This window comes from Lepidochelys olivacea, assembly GCF_965140295.1.
Source record: "Lepidochelys olivacea isolate rLepOli2 genome assembly, chromosome: 16".
NCBI classification, from domain to species: Eukaryota; Metazoa; Chordata; order Testudines; family Cheloniidae; genus Lepidochelys; species Lepidochelys olivacea.
In genome coordinates, this window is record NC_140426.1 from 18,098,690 (window position 1) to 18,118,046 (window position 19,357).

The 19,357-nt window shown below is 45.3% G+C and overlaps 2 protein-coding genes across 3 annotated transcripts in view; one reads left to right on the forward strand and one right to left on the reverse strand.

Moving 5' to 3' along the window:
- Nucleotides 1–8,624, forward strand: part of NTNG2 (netrin G2) — a 67,870-nt gene extending 59,246 nt beyond the window's left edge. For both annotated transcript variants that reach the window (XM_084650237.1, XM_084650238.1), the window contains 3 exons: nucleotides 4,496–4,663; nucleotides 6,515–6,649; nucleotides 7,431–8,624. In XM_084650237.1, coding sequence (XP_084506363.1) covers nucleotides 4,496–4,663; nucleotides 6,515–6,649; nucleotides 7,431–7,654 — 527 coding nt within the window. In that variant the 3' untranslated portion in view covers nucleotides 7,655–8,624. The remainder of the gene's footprint in view (nucleotides 1–4,495; nucleotides 4,664–6,514; nucleotides 6,650–7,430) is intronic.
- A 5,917-nt stretch (nucleotides 8,625–14,541) lies between these two features.
- Nucleotides 14,542–19,357, reverse strand: part of SETX (senataxin) — a 49,099-nt gene continuing 44,283 nt past the window's right edge. The window contains exon 25 of the mRNA XM_084649650.1: nucleotides 14,542–18,335. Within this exon, the coding sequence (XP_084505776.1) occupies nucleotides 17,532–18,335 (804 nt within the window). The 3' untranslated portion in view covers nucleotides 14,542–17,531. The remainder of the gene's footprint in view (nucleotides 18,336–19,357) is intronic.

Below are 19,357 nucleotides of genomic sequence, written 5' to 3' on the forward strand. Positions count from 1 at the left end.
GTGCTTTGCAAAGGCAAGTGAGTCCTCACTTAAAAGTTGCTGCAGCTGCAGAAACTGAGGCACGGGGCAATTAAGTAACTTGCCAGCGTTTTACACAATGGGCGTGTTACAGCAGGGGAAGGACCCTGCCGGGGGGCTGGCTCCCAGCCACCTTCTCTGAGCACTAGCCCCTGTCACCGGTGTAGAGGGTTCACCAGCAGCCAGAAGGCTGACCGTTCCTCTCCATGCCCGGCCAATTGTTCCCTGTCACCAAGGCCTCATTATTATGATGTATATTGTGGTACTGCCTACCGTCCCCCCAGGCAGGACGGAGGCCCCACTGTGCTTGGCATCATACTGCCAGCAGCTCTTCGGGACAAGGCCTGTCTGGGCCTAAGAACAGGCCCCGGGCTGTGATTTGTGCTATGTGAGGCCTAGTGGTCTGGCTACACAGGCTGGGTCATCCCCTCCTGGTGCCTCTGTGGCTGGCAGCCCGATCCAGCAGCTGGCCCTGCCTGTAACTGGCACCTCATCCCGGCCAGTGCTGGGGATGCAGCCTGCAGTGTCCTCCTCCCCTCCAGTCTGCTGAGCTAAATCTAGCCCAAAGGCGCTGGGAGGTGCGTGGCTCCATCTGCCTGGTTGGAGAGGGCAGCTGAGAGGAGCTAAGCAGCTGCACCCATGCTATGCTGTTAGGAACATGCCTCTGAAGCGCTGTAAGGCGGGAGCTTGCCCTCGTGGGGGGTCACTGCCATTCTAGCATGATGCAGTGAAACAACATCCCTCCCCCTCTCCCCCTCAGAAAGAAGCACATCTGCTGAGAGACACAGCTTCTCCCAGGGATGGCAGAAATGAAGGGACGCACAGTGAGCCTTTTAGCTGACAGCCGCTGGGATGGGGTAGGGGTGTTACTCAGCCAGCATCCGCTGCTTACAAAATAACGCTCACTGGTGTCACTTTGCTGGTTGGTTCGTGATCGTCTATCAGTGGGCCATTTTACCTGGTGCTGCAGTCACTCATCCTAGACCCTAGCAAGGTGGGAGGCTGAAGGGTCATAAGCGCAGCAATGGGTTGGGGGAAGTGCGTGGGGATCTGTTGATTAGAACAAGGTATTGGGCATTAGGCCTCCTAGAGCCTATTTCCAGCTCCACACCTGATGCACGATATGATTGTGTGCTAGTCACTTAACTGCCTTGTGCCTCAGTGTCCCCATTGTAAGAGAGAGCTACCACCACCTACTGTACCTCTAAGGGCCTTTGGGAGGCTTTGCTAATGAAGATCTTGTAAAGTGCTTGGTGCTCCTCAGATGAAAGCCAGCTATGAAACCGCTATGCGCAGGAAAAATAGAGAGACGGACAGTGTGAGGCTGGGGCTTTTTTGCTAGTGAGCCGTTTGTAATTCGAGAGGGGTTAGGCTGTTTACTGTCAAATGAAAGAGGCTTGTCTCATCTCCTTCCCCTTCCCCCAGGAAACAAGTTAGTTGGGTTTTTTTCTTTTTAAGTCTATTTCAAGCATATTTGAAACTATACCTCACAGGGGCTCCTGCTCCAGCTCTTGCTGGCTGATTGACTGTTCTTCCTAAACAGAAATGAAGAGTAAAATTCATCCCTGTGCAGAGGGTCTGCAGGAGGCCCTGAATCTCCCTGACACCTTTGCACTGGGGTGAACTTTCCCCTTAGGGTACATGAGCGTGGACAGTACTTTGTTTGGCCTAAGAACTCCCATAGGGCAGGTAAGCGGTGAGTAGCTACACTACCTAAGGCTGGCACCAGCGTGAGGGGGACAGCCCTGGGACAAATGCAGCTCAGAGTGTTAGGGTCCCAGAATGCTTTCAATGGGTGGGCCTGAATTAGTGATTAGAACAGGTGACTCAGCCTTGGGATTCCCACTTCACCAAACCACTATCTCCCCCCCGTGACTCAGTTTCCCCACCTGCAAAGTGGGGGATAACTGGCCCTTTCCCACAGCCTGGGCGTGTTGTGAAGTTTAATGTTTGTAAAGGAAAGTGGAATCCTTAGCGAGACAGCTCTGTAGCTGTGTTCACACTGGAAGCTCCTTGGGAAGAGAACGTGTCATCTTCCGCCTTGTGCAGCACGGAGCACAGTGTGGGCACTTGGACGAACATAGCAGTGTTAAGTTTATTACCTGATTTTTTGTTATAGCTCGCCCCCCACCCAGGCAGCAAACCTGTTTGTCAGCCTCTTCGCATCCCTGCTAGGGTTTAAAAAGGACAAAGCATCCCAGGCACTGAAACCCATTAGCCCTCGTTGGAAGCAAAGGCCAAGAATGTAATCGCTATGGTAATGCACTGAAGTACTGCTATAAAGGGCATGTTAGCAGCAAATGTTTCTCTCTGCTGGGACAGCTCCGAGTAAGTCCCCTCCTCGGGCTGCCCGGCTACTTACCTTCCACTGCTGTTGGGAATGCCCTCTCTCTTCCTGAGCATTGAGCTGTATCTTTTTTTTAATCTCACATGCAGCTGCTCCAAAGAGCAAACCAGGACACACAGCACGCTCTGCTGGCAAGAAGCAGGCAAAGACGCCAGGTACTTCCTGCTGTAGTATGTTAGCTGGCTGGTGGGGTAGTTTGGGTGCTGTTAGGAGAGCCCTGCCTGGTCCTAAGCCTTAGAGCAGTGGCTCTTTCAGTCTTAATTGGGTGAGGTAACACTGGGTAATATCGTCTAGATAATACTTAGTTCTGCTTTGAGTGTAGGGGACTGGACTAGAAGTCCTCTCGAGGTCCCTTCCAGTCCTCCACGTCTGAGTCTATAAATTGCTAACACCTTTTTGTATGCTATTTGGGGTGACCTACATTAAATGGAGTCCACGGAAAGAGGTATTTTTAAATGGTTAGACTTGTATATCTTTAGCCTGACTGTCTAACCTGATTCATTCCTCTACACATAGGTAAAGCACTGGGCAGGATCCAGGAACAATAACTCTGCTTTTCACTGAGCTCTGTGCAATAGAGCACTTTTATGGGTGGAATTTCTTATGCACCAAACTTTAGGGGGAAAAGAAAAACAAATGAGAAATGTAGAAAGCCACCAGCTGTCTTGAGCAGAAATAGATTTCAGCGATGCCAACGTGATGTTCTTGGCTTACTCCATTATTGTTCTAGCACCAGAGCTGCTTGCCCGCAGGGTAGGAAGTGAATGTGTGTTAAGTGATGAGAAAAAGCATGTTTTTAATTTTTCCAAGCGGCTTCAAAGATCTCCAAACTCATCAGGCTCAAATCTGGCTCTGGCCCAGTGGCACCTGTTGAAACATTTAGAGGTAAGAGGGAGAAATGATGGTTGGTGGGAAAACAGAAAACTGAAACTAAGACACTGCAAGCTTTGGAGGGATCTTTCTAACCCTGTGATCAAGATTTTCCTCACCTTTAAAAAACACAAACACCACCTACCTGGGTCAGGGAGATGTCAGACACTTTGAAGACTAGCAGTTACACTTGTCTCTGAATACATCTGCTATTTATCATAAGAAAGAATCCTTATGATAAAATAACCGTCACACACCTACAACAGCCACCAATACCCAATTAGAAGATTCCTTGAACATTAACTGAACAGGCAAAATTTATTTCACTGAGATTCAGTGTTTACAATTCATCTCAAAGGCACTGTGAACTGTGGGGGAAAACCCTGCCTGGCTCTTTCATAGAAGCAGATCTCACTCCCTTCCCCATCACCTCCCCCCCCCCCCCCCCAGCGCATGTCAACTTGTCACTTGCATTCTGTTTCCCTGCCATCCTTTGTGTTACACTAACAGTCAAGATAGGCTTGAACCAAATCTCCAGAATCCCCCAACTACTGGGAAAGGTCAGACCTGGTCTGTCCTTTGCAGCTTGGGCCTGTTTCTACTGCACCTTCTGCCCCTTTCAGCCTCTTTATTCTGCTGCTGGTGATTAGGGACACACCAACGCCGCCTATGACAGCGGAATGTTGAAGCGGGGTGGAACTAGCAATGTGGACTAGACACACATCGGCCCCTCTCTTGTGCCAGTCCGCTCCCCATTATCCCTTCAAGCTCCCCAGGCAAACTTGTCGCCCTGAGCCATAATGCTGTCAGTGCCACGAGACAGACGTTGCTAGCCATCTTATCCTCTGGTGTGTCTAATGGAGACTGAGGACAAAAGCGCTCACTTGTCGCCCTGATAAAAACCCTGCTCCTGGAAATAAAACTGCGGGCCTGTGGCTTAGAAGGCTGTGTACCCATCTACACCTGAGGAACAAGGCCTTAAAAAACTGCTTTTTCCTGCAGTGAGAGCAGGGTAGTTACTCTCAAACCCTGATCATCCACATGCCAGCACAGAGCCGCAACCAACCCAGCTGGCTGTCTCCACTTTTTGGGGGGTGGGTGGGTGGGGGAGGGAGGGATTGTACTGTCAAAAGAGAACCCACCTGAGTCCCCTGGATTCATGTCACTGCCTTATTAACTCTGATGGTGCATGGCCATTCTGGCCCAGTGCCACGGGAATGACCGCATGCCAGGGACTTCTCTCGCTTCTCTCCCCCCCAGACTGCGAGTGTTATGGCCACTCCAACCGCTGCAGCTACATCGACTTCCTGAATGTGGTGACCTGCGTCAGCTGCAAACACAACACCAGGGGGCAGCACTGCCAGCACTGCCGCCTTGGCTTCTACCGGAACGGCTCGGCCGAGCTAGACGACGAGAACGTGTGCATAGGTGAGGAGCTGGGGCGCTAGGGCGGGGGGCAGGCACTGCTCTCCGGGGAGTTTCACGAGGTCGCTGCTTCACACGTGGCTGAAATTAATAACGGCTGAAAGTAGTTACCAGCCGCTGGCTGTTCGGTGGCCTGAGAGAACGGAGCCTGGTGGCCATCCCGTTTCTGGTCAGCAATCGGCACAGAGCGGCCAAGGGGTAAATGGGCCTCAAAGACGAAATAATTCTGTCTCTCCCAAAGGAGGTATTTCAGCTCCAGCTCAGGTCAGGTTCATTGACAGCCCAGCATAGGGGAAGCTTGCACTGCCCTAGAAAGCAAGCCCGGATTTGAACGGGCAAACTCACAGTAACCGATATGCTATCCCCACTTCCCTGAGCCAGCCTAGCTGCCAGCCCCAGCTATCCGGCTCTTGCTGGATTATCCCCACCCATGGCACGGTTCAGTAGTGGAGGTAGTCATTGCAGCTTTGCTGTGCTCTTCCCCACTGCACGCACTCTGAATGATCCCTGGGGCTGTTGCCCCACTGGGCACTAATTCACTCAGCCTTGAGAAAGGCTCAGCTCTTGCCAGTCCCTCTGAGCAACACAGCGCTGCTGCTGGGTCTGACCCGTTTGAGCCAGTGATGAGGACTCCCTTCTCCCCATGCCGCCAACATTCCACAAGCCCGGAGTAAAACGTCTCTCTTCTGAGCTTTACACCAGCTCCCGGCTGGGAGGCTTTGAGTCACATCTTGGAGGACTGATGTGAATTAATCAAGGAGCAGGTTGGCACTGGGCCTTCTCCATTTCTCTTCTGTCATTTTCCTCCTTTTACTCATCACCCTATTGCTCCAGCGGAAGAGGGCAGAGTCTGCACCCCATTACACTAATGTCACCCCATTAGCATCAGTGGCATAACTGCATCCAGAATCCAGGCCCTTGCCCAGCTACCTCGCCCCCGCCCCTGAGGTGAGCGGCAACAGCCACATGCGCCCTACCCAGCAACTCTGCAGCTCTAGGGCTACCAAACCAACACCCCATCTACTTCCTCCGCCACCTCCATGGAACTGCTCTCCTGGCAATCAGTCCCACTCCCGCTGGCCTCCAATGGAGTACAAAAGGACAGCTGGAGACAGAGGTTCCCAATTAGAGTGAGAGGCTGCAGAGCGGGTAGCACCCGAGCTCTGGGTCACACTGGCCACCAAACTGGAGCAGCTCATCCAAATCTCTAGCACAAGAAGGTTGGAACAGGTAGAGGGAGGTGGGGTGGATCTGTAATGCCCTAGAAGCCATTGTACAGTGCCTGGCGTAACAAGGGCCTGGTCTACCACTAGCACTGCTAGGCCCTGAGGTAATACGAATCAATACCACCCACCCCCCTGACACCGAGGACTGAGTATCCACTTAGAAAATACCGAGTCTCCCTCCGAACGACAGCAGAGGCTCAGAGCACCTCTTCACTTTTGAGGCAATTAAATGGACTTCCAGGTAGTTTGGTGTGGTCAACCCTTCAGCTACAATCCTGAGATCCAAGCTCGTGTGTGGACGTTGAGCCAGTGGTACATTGCGTAAGGGGAGAAGCTTGGCCAAAATATGCCTTTCCTTCCCATCACTTCTGGGGAGCCCAGAACAAGCTGCATTTTAGTAGTAGGTAGAGCAGATTCTGGGTATAAACTGCTGTGGCGGAAAGGCAGCCCAGAGCAAGGTGGGGTACTTGTAAAGTACTTGTAACAGTTCGCTCCTAAAAGTCAAGGATTAAATGGGCAGCTCACACTGCTAACCCTTTTCAAGGCCCTGTCAGCAAGGCACGGAGAGCTCCCTGGCGCTCAGTGTGCACAGTCTAATGTAGTAACTAGCTTCCATGTGTTTGGACAGAATGTAACTGCAATCAAATCGGGTCGTTGCACGACCGCTGTAATGAGACTGGCTACTGTGAATGCAGAGAAGGTGCCTCCGGGCCTAAGTGTGACGACTGCCTTCCCAATTACTACTGGAGACAGGGTTGTTTTCGTAAGTACCGCAGGCCGGCGGGTAGTAGCAGGGTAACAAATGCACAGCAGCAGCCATAAAGCCACTGTACTTGACAGCTGTGGAATGAGCTAGAGCGTGCTGTCCCAAGGATCCCCAGGCAAGGCAAAGCCCTTACTCCGGCATGGCCAGAGAACAGGAGTGATGAAGTGAGCCAGCAGGAGGGAGTCGTCTTTAGCAAGACTTGCTCAGCTGCCAATTGGAGGTAGTTGCAGAGAGCCCAGTTTATAGGGCTGTTCAGAGAACAGCAGTGGAATACTGAGGTCCCACCCCATTAATGTTATGTTATTGCAGAGTCTGCAGCCACGGTGTGTTCCTATGAGTCTGGGGCCTTAGACTTGCACTGGTGCTGCCGGGCAATTGGATTAATACCAAGGGCCTGAAAAAAGACCTGAGCAAAAGCCAGCCTACACATTCTCTTTATGGGGGTGTGTATATATATCTTCTTACTATATGTTCCATTCTATGCATCCGACGAAGGGGGCTGTAGCTCAAGAAAGCTGATGCTCTAATACATTTGTTAGTCTCTAAGGTGCCACAAGTCCTCCTATTCTTTCCACACATTCTAGTTACAGTTTTAACCCAGGCTTTTTCAGCTACACCTTGTTCCTGATGGCAGCCCAGTGGCGTAGCCTTCAACACCCCTTAATTAAATTGAAGGCAATAAACCTTTGTTATAGCACAGGGCAGAATCTTAAGGCCCCAGGGCTGTAGGTATCCAGGAGTAATTCCCCGTGTTCTTTCTTCCCTCTTCACCTTGCAGCCAATGTCTGTGACGAGGAGCTCTTGATTTGCCAGAATGGTGGCACCTGCTACCAGAACCAGAGATGCATCTGCCCTGCTGGCTACAAAGGCGTCCTGTGTGAGCAATCCAAGTGTGACTCTGACAACAAGGCCTGCAATTCTGCCTCCAGCACATACCTCAGCCTAACCCTCTTCCTCATTAGTGCACTCATCCTCCAGCTGCGACGCTTGTTGGACTTCTGAATTGCAAACACAAGGGAGCCAAGTCAAGGTGCATCATGAGGGAGAGGGGGCGGGGGGAGAGAGGAGGCAAGGAGACTAAGGTCATAGGTAGCCCTCCATAGCACCACCTCCTCAGCCTTCCTTTACTCTAGGACTTCCATGACGTCATTCAGACCCCTGTCCACAGGGAGGCACAGCATCTCAGGGGCTGACTCCTGTCACTCCACCAGCAGCAGCCTTGCTCACACATCCGCGCCCCGGACAGAGGTGGCTGCAGCACGGACTTGGCTGCTGAGCTGCAGGGCGAGAACTGTGACAGCCGTTGTGCAGAAGTGACAGTACTTTACTATCATTAGAAAGGACTCCTGTCACACACACTTCCTTAAAAGCAGTGACTCGTTCCCCATTTCGCACAGGGGGCTCTGGTTCCAGGGCGTGGGGGACCCTGCCAAAACAGTGCCGCAATCCAAGGATTTTTTTTTTTTTTTAAACTTTTCAGTAGTTTCATTTTCTTTCTTGTTTTGAAAGAGCCAGTCCTAATTGCTCCAGAGCCCCATGGCACTAGAGACTGGAGTCCAAGGCATCCCTGGGGGACTCTTTGGTCCATCCTTGCTACATACTCCCATGTTTCATTGTTGACCTGGTGGACCCTAGGGATACCGTTGCCTACAAATCTAGTTGCGGAATTTATTAAGTTTTGTATTTTTGTTGTTGGATTTTTATTTCCTTTTCTTGCACTTGACCAGAACAAAAAGGCCATTGTGCGCATGGTATATCAGAGTGCAATGTCTTATCCAGGCATTTCCGTATAGTGTACGGTTCAAATACTTTTTTGGTAGAGAATTATTTTTGTTTGAATTAAATGCTATAAAAGGACTACAACCTAAAGGGACGTTTTACTATGAGCATTTGATTCTGGTGTATAATCCTACAGTAAAGCAACTATTAATTGCTGCTTGACCACCATGTTTTCCTTTGCGTGCAAAGTTAATTACAGGTAAAGACTTATTTTTTGATACATGATGTCCTCTTGTGTTTTCTGACTCAAATACCAAGGTGCACCCTCTGGGGGTTTGTTTTGTCTTTAAGATCTAAGGAATTTAAATTTTATTGAAGCCACAAGCAGCGTCAATCTTGGACTTCAATGTAAACTTACAGGTGTTAGTTCAAATATGGGAAGGGATTTAAAGCTCATGGACATGCTACATAGGGGGAAGTATTTTAAGACATTCCACATGGAAGGGGGCTGGAGAATTCTGAAGCAATACGTGATATAATTTGCAAACTGAGCAATCAGTTTGATCCCCCAGCTGAATGCTTTAGATCTCTTGCTCCCTGAGCAACTCCAATGCTCTAGTTTCAGCCTGAGGTAGCTCAGAAATTGTTTTTCCACCAGTCCTCCACTGGCATTTTCCATTTCTAGTATCCTTACCCAAAGTATCATGCTACTGCCCTTTCCCAGATCAACATCTCTCCTCTTTTGATACTCTTCATATAGGAACCGCCCCTACTTCCCACTTTGCGGCTCTAAGCCATAGCTTGTACCCAGCAGTGGGAGTACTCCAGGTCTGAAAACAACACCACTTCGAATCTTTCAGCCCTCTATTTCAAAAACTATATACAACTAGAACCTCTGAAATGTAGCCACCGCTGCAGTGGAGGATGGCAAAGGACCACTACTTTGTAAAAGAAGGGGAAAACCTGAGTAAAGACAGGAAAAATTCTCTCGTTCAATGAAAATAGTATCATGGAATCATTAAATCCAGAGGTCTTGTTTCCTTTGAGCTCATTTTTTCATATGAAGGATCTCACATACAAAGAGCACGGAACTTGATTCAATCCAGCACAGAAGGGGAGAAGGGCTGAATTGACCCTTTAGGTACAGGGAGTTTAAGTACTGCCAACTTCATGAACTTGTTGGCAGAGGCATTCTCTCCTTTTCTTTGGTGCAGCTGTACATTGTCTAGAATTGGCTAGATGCTGCTTGTTGCTACCATTTGTTCTTGCTCTACCACATAAAGTCCCCATGAGTTACAATTCTTGCAAGCAGTTTTTATAGGAGAGTCTATAACTAAATCAAGACCTTAAAAGCACGTCTGGAGGGGGAAAATACACATTTCCTTGTCCAACCGCTACTATTTCTCTAGGAAATTAGATTATAAGCAACTGCAAATAATTTACTACTTCATAAAACCATTTCCCCAGACAGACTCCACAGCTACTGGAGCCCCCGCTCTGTGCTCAAGTGGCTTTATTGCACTGGAAGTCGGAACATTTATAACATCAACACAAAGCTTCCATGGGGGGGGGAGAAAAACAATCAAGGGTGGCACTGCTGGGAACTGACCAGCTAGAGCCTATGTGCAAATGGCTGCTGGACAGGAGGCAGTATTACATTAGACAGCATTCTTAAAAAGATGTCACTGGCTTCCTTGCATGGCTTGAGAGAGAAATAAGCAGTAATGATGTTATGACCCTTTCACCACAGGTTGGCAGCAGGGTTTAGACCACGTACCTTCAGTACCAACACACGGGCTTCTATAACTTGAGCCGAAGCAGCTCCTCCTTAGCTAGTAACAAAAGTAGGCTGTTATCCTTTAGAGTAGCCACAAGGGGGATACAACACAAGTTACAGCTGCTGAAGTCATGGTGCAAAAAAAAAAAAAAAAGGGAAAAAAACCATGGTACCTATTACCTAGTATTGGGCTCTTTATAAATACCTACCTAGACAGAAGAGGATGCCACGCTAAAGTAATCTAACCATAGGAAAACACGGACACCAAGGAATTGTCTCAAAGGCAAATTAAATGATCCATGGACTTTGGTTAGGACAACTCCAAATAGCCAGTTAGAAAGCAAGGGGAGGAGTTCTGGTCCCCTCATAAAGACAGACTCAAAGCTGCTATGGTTGGTCCTGTTTTAGAAAGCCCATTTTCATTTTAAAATTTAGCACTTATGCAGCCAGGAAGGACATACAACTGAAAACGCATCTCCCCAATCACAAATTCAGCGTTTAAAAAAGGAAATGTTTTTCAAAGCTTTGAGAACTTCAGTGCTTTGAGCATATTGACAAAAGGTAACATGCAAGACAAGTATCCACACAGAGGAGAAATAGCTTTACTATAATACAAAAAGAAGAAACATCCTTCATCTTAGGTACATGCTACTGATGAATGTTCACATTCTGGAAGACCCATATAGAAGCTGCAGTCACTCATGAAGCAAAAGTTTATGCTTTTAAATAGACAGGGAAATATTAGTTGTGGGAAGGCTAACAAAAAAAATCCTTAAAAGGCACCAGCACCCTCCTAGAAAATCTACTCACATTAATGTTTTAAGTTGGTTTGCCTGTTTATTTTTAAAATTATACCAGTCTGCAAAATGCTGACCTCTTTAAACAAGCATTAAGACAGACCTTTGTTTTTCCTATTTACCTCAAATTGTATTCCAACTTTAACTATTTGGTGGTGTCATAACAAATCTGTTTACCCAAATAAAAGCCACCAAAAAATCTGCAATCCTAGACCTGTTGTCTGGCATGATTAAATAGTGCCGCCAGTATGAATCTATCACCATAGCTACAGAAAAGAGAAAAAAATCAGTCATTTGGGTTTATGCACAAATTCACTCACCCAAGAAAGCTTTTAACCATATTCATTCTCAGCTGAAGACAGGTAAAATCTACCTTTGCTAGAATTTGTGAGAGCCACACAGGACAGTTGTTCTTTTTTAAATGGTTAGGAAATGGACAGTTTATCTGAAAGGGGGAAATACAGACCATTAAAGGAACTCAGCACATGCTATCAGCACTTTGTCCCATCAGCAACATTTTGTGCTTTAATTGGCTTTCATGAAATGCCCCAAGTGTAAATAAAAGCAGAAGCTCAGTGTTTTCTTAGTTCTAAATAAGATAAGAGTTAAAGCAGCATCTTCTAGGAAATGTTCCTAGTCCATGGCCAGACCTGGAGTGCTTTGCTGGGGCACGTAAGGGTTGGTTGGGAGTGGCACATTTAGGCACCAGGGGCAGAGGAGAGTTTCAAGTTGCTCTAAAGTACACTTGTACAGTTTTGCTTGCCCAGAAAAAGTGTTGGTTTTGGGGTCGGGGAGTGTAAGGGGGGAAAAAGGAGGGGGACAGGAATGTAAAAAATCTGTTGTCATGGGCCATAATGGTGGGGAACTCTAAAGATTGCTGAGAATTTTGCAAAGTGGCTCTAAATTGACCCTCGGTTAGCCAGGAGCAGGAGTGATAGACTCTGAAGGAAACCCCATGCAACTCTGCAGTGATCTGGGAGTTTAAAGTGGGGAGAGAGCGGAAATCAGTAACGGTCCTCAAGTCCAGATTGCACTGAATCCCACTGCAGAAGAGCAAATTCTCTACTTGATACAGCAATTAAGTAAGACTGCACTGGGCAGTGTCACATATGCCAGTCTAGAAAGCAAGTTTTATACATGCTGAACCATACCAGATGTAACAAGTGTACAAGATAAATTTACCTCTCACTCCCCATGATCTTCCTGGACACTAATGGGAAGGGAGTCTGTACCTTAGCAGACAGGAGCACATGGCTAACAGGCTTCATCTTTCAGAGGCATTTAATATACAACTCACTGCTTAGTTTAGATTTATTTGCACTGAAAACAGTGCAATGGATTTTTCCAGGGATTTAGAAAGGCCTTATATATGACTTGGGAATGGAGCCTTTGTGGATAGAAGTTGTATTCTACGGTTTAGCACCATAAATCCCAATTACAATATAGCAGTTTGTTTCATCTCTGAATTATTTATTCATGCAGCATAGAGGAGAGTGTCTTGCCATTTTAGAAACATGTTTCTGGTTGTTGTGGTATTGCTAGAGTAAATATAGTCTGCAAATGACCAACTAGCCTTCAGCTGTCAACCACCAGAACAATGTTATGCCCTAATTTTAAAGTATAGCTATCAGCTTGCACATTCAAATGGTTGCTTAAAAAAAAAAAAAAAGACTGAAGTCCCTGCATTTTTAACACTTGCTTTAAAAAGGGAACTACAACATACTTATAAATCTTGCCTTACCCTTCATTTACTGGAACATGCTCTCTAGCCTCATCACTTGTTTTGACCTGGAAATACATAATACTTGGCACTTACATGGCATCAGTAGAGATCAAGATCCTTCATAAAGAAGGGGAAGAATTACTTCCATTTTAGACACTGGGCAACAGGCACAGAGGATAAATGGCTTGCCCTATGCTGCCCTCTGAGTCAGTAGCACAACTCAAACCCAGATACCTCAATGCCCACTCCTTTGTTTTGTTCACTGGACCAAGTTGCCTTCAAATCAGCAAGCCACACGTGACTTGTCTACATTAGACTTTTCTTCTGAAAATTCTTCCACCACTTTCCCAGTTTTAGTGGCTTTGAGAGCTCGAAAGCAGACAAGGCCCTGGGGGCTGCTGCTGTTTTTAATGGCGTGTGGTTTAGATCTAGTCAAAGCAGAGTTAGACAGAAAATGTTAAAAATACATGGCCATGAGAGCCTTGTCTACTATAGAGCACCTAACGTTGCTACAGTGGGAGCTGGATCTGTGTTACTGACAGTGGGACACTTTTTTTTTTTTTTTTTTTTTAATTTCATGTGAACACCTTCCCCCTTCCAGTAAATTTAGTTAAGTAGGCTTTGGGTGCATTTGTAACAGTCAAATGCCAAGCACTTCACACAAGTGACAAAAAGTTAAGGTACCAGGTATGACTACATTTCCTGAACTAGGTTATTGCTTTTATTTGGCTAGTAAATCTGACCTCTGTATAGATACCATGAAGGGAGGTACCTTGAGTGCCAGACTGAGGTTATGGTGCTGTATCCTGTATAACTGCAGTGAAATCTGCAAAAGGAAGATACTCATATTAGGCAATGTTTGGATACCGCCTTAACAGACAGTGTCTGATTCTCCTCTAAGGGCAATTCTCTTCCACCTTCACAAGAAGGCCACCTATTCTGGACAGAGTATATTTCAGCACTTATAAGCACAAGGGAATCCCATTCTATTATTCAGAGATAACAAATGACAATCACCACAAAGGAGCTGCTATAGCATTGAAAATTAAGCCAATGAGCTGGAAAAAAACAGAAGCCATTGATTCAAACACATTTAAAGTTTCTTCCTCCAAATTCATTTGGTCCAAAGACCAAATTAAACTGCTTCACATTAAAATACATGCGGTCAGTCTTCCATACATTCATTAATTAATGATTCATCTAGGCAATACACGTGCAAGAGGGTGGGCGGGGGTCTTCCGATGGCTATTCTGCCACTTAATAGTTCTGAAACAAAAATACATGAGAAAGAATAGTACAAGACTACTTGCATAGTTGAGGGATTAGCCAGATCAGTCAAAGGAGGAGAAAACAAAATAACAACATAATGTAGATTGCATGTATGTTCATCAGTCTCTACTAAAAGGTTGATTACATGATGCATGGGCAAAAGAAACAGTTGAGATGAAAATACGTTAAAACTGCACCATATCAGTGTGCATCTTGGCATAGGTTTTATTTTTGTAATACATTTAGTCTAAACTCTCAAAGTGAAGAAAGTGCCTTGGATCACAGTTTGCCTGCTGGTTACATTAAGTGTTATGTATATAGCTGGAAGAAAAATACTAATTAAAAACTTAATCTATTCCACATGAACTCTCATTTTTACTAAAAGCAACCAATTCTGGGCTATGCATAAAGAGAAAAATGCTTAACATAAAGGGCAAACTCAACTCAAACATTTTTTATTCAAAAACAAAATAGAGCATTAACAGACTGATGTGGCAGAATGAGCTAGTGCAGAGAAATGACGGACAAAGTGGCGACATATACAAAGCAAGTAAAGGCAATAAAACCTTGTATCAACTGAGGAGTAAACTGGAACGGTACTGCAGTCTCTCAATCAAACAGGGTTTATTGAGAAGTTATACAACTCCACTAAGCAATAGTGCGTGTAATACAGGATTTATTGGGTCCAGATAGGCACGCACAAGCCACTTATCCCTGTGTAGTAAAAATTGCACAGCTCATCACTTCTCCCTATACAGAGGCAGGAGATATAAAATATACAAAGCATGGGTGATGTAATGCCACAAAGGCAATGTAAGACATCAGAATAAAATTCCTTCCAGCACCTGACAAGCGTCATTTTCAGGATAGAACTTTACATTCTGGAATGTGCAGCTGATCTGACAAAAAGAAGACTGGAAGAGTTCGAAGATTTGCTTGACAAACAAACAGTTTTCCAGTTAATCGTTAGAAAAGCATTCCCTGATTTACACTGACTTTGTCTTCAGTTTTTTTACATGAATATACACTGCATAGTTTCCATAGCTATAGGAACTACATCGGTTAGCTGATTAACCCTGCCTTTTTAACCAATACTGCACCGATACAACAGGTTTATAAGGGAGACAGCATTTCAAAGTGTTCCTATTTAGCCTAGATATAGATACACACAGGGCATGAATCTCAACTAGGAGTTATACAGAGATCTCTAATGTGCGACAACAAGCAGCTCATTCTAACAGCTCTACTCCCCGCAAACGCAAGTTACATCACACGCTACTCTGAACGACTTCCATGACAGTTTCAGGTGCGTACGGTGCTAGCAATTAATGTAGTACACATATGAAACAAAGCTCTGAGGTGAAATACTGCCCTCAAATTTTGTGGGCAACATCTGTTATTGGCGTTATTTCTTGTGCCTATCTAAGGGCAGGATTTAGCCCATTTATTCTCCTTACCATCACTGTAATAGAGAACAGCAGGTCATGAGCTGCGCCATGCCGATACAGGAGATGTAGCCTTCCAATATACCTAGCACTCAGCTGTCGCTAGTAAAGCCCATCTATTTCAAGCTCGGATGGGTGAATTCAGACCAGTTCAGCTTACAGTTTACCACACAGGCTACTGTCCTATTATTCTGACAGTGGTTATGTCATCTCTATATTTTGCTGTGACACCACCAGCACCACGCAGCCGTTTGTCGGTATGAAAGGAAGAAGGCAACATTAATCACTGCAATGAAAGTATCGGGAGGGAAACCTAAACAAAACCATTGGCACGACTGTTTAGCCCAATTTTCTTATGTTGTGGTGAAACTGGAAAGACCAGCATGCTAACAGAATCAAAACCCTCCTGTGCAGCGGTGGGCATAAGTCATTCAGTAGATGTGCCGAGAACCTGCTCCCGTTAATTTAATGGAGCTAGGTCTTAATTTTGCATCTTAAGAAAGCTGGGTTCTATCTCACAAGAGCTCACATATAAAGCAAGTTTGATGGCTTCCTTCTAGTTCTGAGGTGTCATTTGTCCACAGCATGAAATGATTTGGCATACCATGGTAATCTCTTCTCAGATCAAACTTAGAAAAGCCATAGTAGAGGTATTTGCAAGTTGAAAATGAGCTGCATCATCATCAAAGGTCCAAAGAAAAAATCTGCACCTTGCTTGCCCACACTACTTCTGGCTCTAGCCAGTGACAGATCGTCAAAGTGCTAAATAAACACACGCAAACAAAACATGAGCTCTGTATTGTCTCTATGCAAAACAGATAGTACACCTAACAGATGTTATTCACTTTCTTTATACACTTAGACATTCATGATATTCCTGAAAGAGCAACTGATGCCTTACTCTGAACATATTCTATTTAGAAACAACTCCACTTGCACTTCTTTTTTTGGTTCGGTTACGAAAACATGCACATGAGTAGGGCTTTTTTTTTTGTTTTTAAAAAATTAGTTATTGCAGTTTTATTCATTTACCAGTTAGATATTCTACATCTACAGAGTAAACAGAATCCAGTAATAGTAATAATCATACTCAGCTCTTATATAGCTAGCCTTTTCATCTCTGCAGATTTCAACGTGCTCCGTTACCAAGCAAGCCAAGTATCATCATCATCATCATCAAGGATGGACTGGATCTTTGATAAAGATTTCAAAAACTTCTGCTGCTTATTCCTCACTTGGAGCCAATAGGCCTAACCAGGCTCATGCAATCTGACCGTCCTCAACTACTACCGACTTCAGTGGGAGCTCAGTGTCTTGAGCCACAGTTAGTGCCATCAGTCTATAGACTCAAACTGCAATAAACTGATGTCACAATCAGAGGGCTAAGGACAACAGCTGAAGAATAAGGACCAAAAGTAAGACTCAAGGCACATCTGCATAAGCCAAGGATATTTTGTTCCTATGAAAAAATGGGGAAGTGAAATAAAAAAAATTATATATATACACACCATATGTAGAATTCTGTTGAACATTCACGCACACAAACAACCTTCTCACTGTCTTCCACCAGATACCAGTGGAATTTCAGAAAGAATCAAAAGCCATCTGACCCGTTACCACCCTCTCAGCCTTTTCAAAATGTCCTATTTGCTATTAAAGAAACTAGACTTACCGAAAATCTCTGGTGAGGTTCTCTCTGTTTTGTTTTTTTTTTTATAAAAAAAATTTGCTCCACTCTGAAATCAGCTTTCGGGCACGGAAACAAGCAGCAATACGCTTGCTGAATTAAATCTTAAAATAATTTTGTATGCTATACAAATATACATCAATTCAACATTTACAGCACTTCACTTCCTAGGATCATAGTTCAAACTTATTGCCATTACATATGGCGCAATTCCCCAACTTTTCAGTTCAAAAGCTCCAAGGATATGATTTTTCAGGTATGAATTCACCCAACAGTCAGTGATGGGATGGGAAAAACTGGATCTGTTAGTAGAAAAGTAGCAATATGAAGGAGTTCCAGGTGAACTAGATATTTATTTTTTTTAAATATAGTCCATATTTTTAAGGGCAGGGATAGGTTTTGGAGGGGCTTATATAGTGGGGGCAAGGCTGCCAGCCGCTGCTGATCCTAGAAAGATTTCAGCTAATAGGAGACCTTCCTCCTCTTGGCCTCACTCAAGTCTTTGTTCTCTGGGGGTTGTTCCAATGCTCTTCTGCTTGCAGGGGTCCGACAGTCCTTGTCTTTGCTCCACTCATTACCTTTCTGGTCTTCTTTACTGCCAGTTCTTGCCTCTTTTGAGGAGACAGAAACTCTCCAGTCATGGTCCTGCCTGGCTGTATGGGAAGCAGTGAAAGGCATGTCCGGCTGTCTTACAGTTTGGTTGGGTTTGTTGGAATTTTCCGCCTTGGAGACAGCAGGCTGCACAGTGCTGATCTGACCCCAGTGGGCTGCCGATGCATCAGGTCCCCGTGACAATGTCACATCTGGATTGCTCAGGGCTGATGGATTGCTATTCTTGGAGGCCTGCTCCTTCCCTGTCGCTTCTGCCCTCCTAGCCAGTCTTGGATCCCGTGGTCTCTCTCGAACAGCAGGCTGCACCGGTGTGGGAAGAGTGACTCCTTTGAAACCCAAAGCTTGAGACTCTGGTGCCTGTCTTACTACTCCATTGCCTTGTGCTGACAGGCCAGCACAGGCCGAGAGTATTCCAGAGTCATTGCTGCTTTTTCTGTTGGGGACCTTATTCTTCCCATCATTGCCCAAACACGCCTGCATTTGAGTAGCTTTCTCTGACAGCGCAGCAGTAGGAGGATAAGAGAGTGGCCGCTGTAATGTTGGTTTGAGCTTCAGAATTTTAACAGTATCTCTTTTATAGTTTTTGTCACAAGTCTTGATGATAGCGCCTCTTCTCTGAGCATCCTGAATCAGCTTATTCCAGTCTTTATTGTCCTTGAAAGAAGAAAAATAGTTAGCAAATAGCGCACACAGGAATCTCAGGATGCATGTTGTCCTATTTTTAATCCACACAACCTCACTTCTGATAGCCATCACGGGAACTATATGTACACTTGCTCTGGGATGAAAGGATTTTTAGTAAAAGTTTCATTAAAAAGCAATACAGCATCCCACTGATCCAACACAGAGAGGATACTTTCAGCCATCATCGTACAAACTCATTTAAACTGACAGCTCCTGTAACTATGATTGTCAGGACAGCGGTCCTCCGACCTTGTCCAAATACAAGACAAGAATATGGTGTGATTGCCCCCTAGTGGTGCATGAGATACAGTAAAAGAATATGTTTTTTGAAAAATTAAGGCAGTGGTGTGCAAACTGCGGGGGGTACAAGAGTTTGTCTAGGGCAGGCGTGCAAAGAAATTCTGTTAATATCACTTTTCATAGGAGACTTACTAGCCCCCAGTTGCCACCCTTACTTCTGCTGCTGCTGGCAATGAGGTGCTAAGACTTCTGTGAAAAGTGATATTGACAAATACCACTTTTCACACGTTGCTACTCTTACTTCTGCATGAAAAACGTTTCAGATTACAATAATGGAGGGGGCATGCCAAATTATCTGAATGGTAATGGGGGGCACGATTTGATAAATTTGCACACTACTGGTTTAAGGGACACCAACTTCAAATATAGGCAATTTTTAAAAGGTGAATTTAAGCAGTTTCAATTACTACACCTGCTCCAGATTCCACCCTGTTAATTTCTGTGGGGGTCCAGTCACATTTTCTTGTTTTGTAAAAACGTTTTTCTCCACTGTTTCGGAGTGAAAGACCCACACGCAGGGAAAACTGACTATCCCAGGGAAACTGTGAAACTGACTGTGCATTTGATAGCATTTTGTGCATAAGGTAAACAAACTGAAGTAATAGAAAAAAAATCTAATTTTTTTCAGTTGGTTATCTTAGGCATTACTTGAAATGTGTAAGTAAAAATTCAGACAAAAGTGTGGTTTTTTT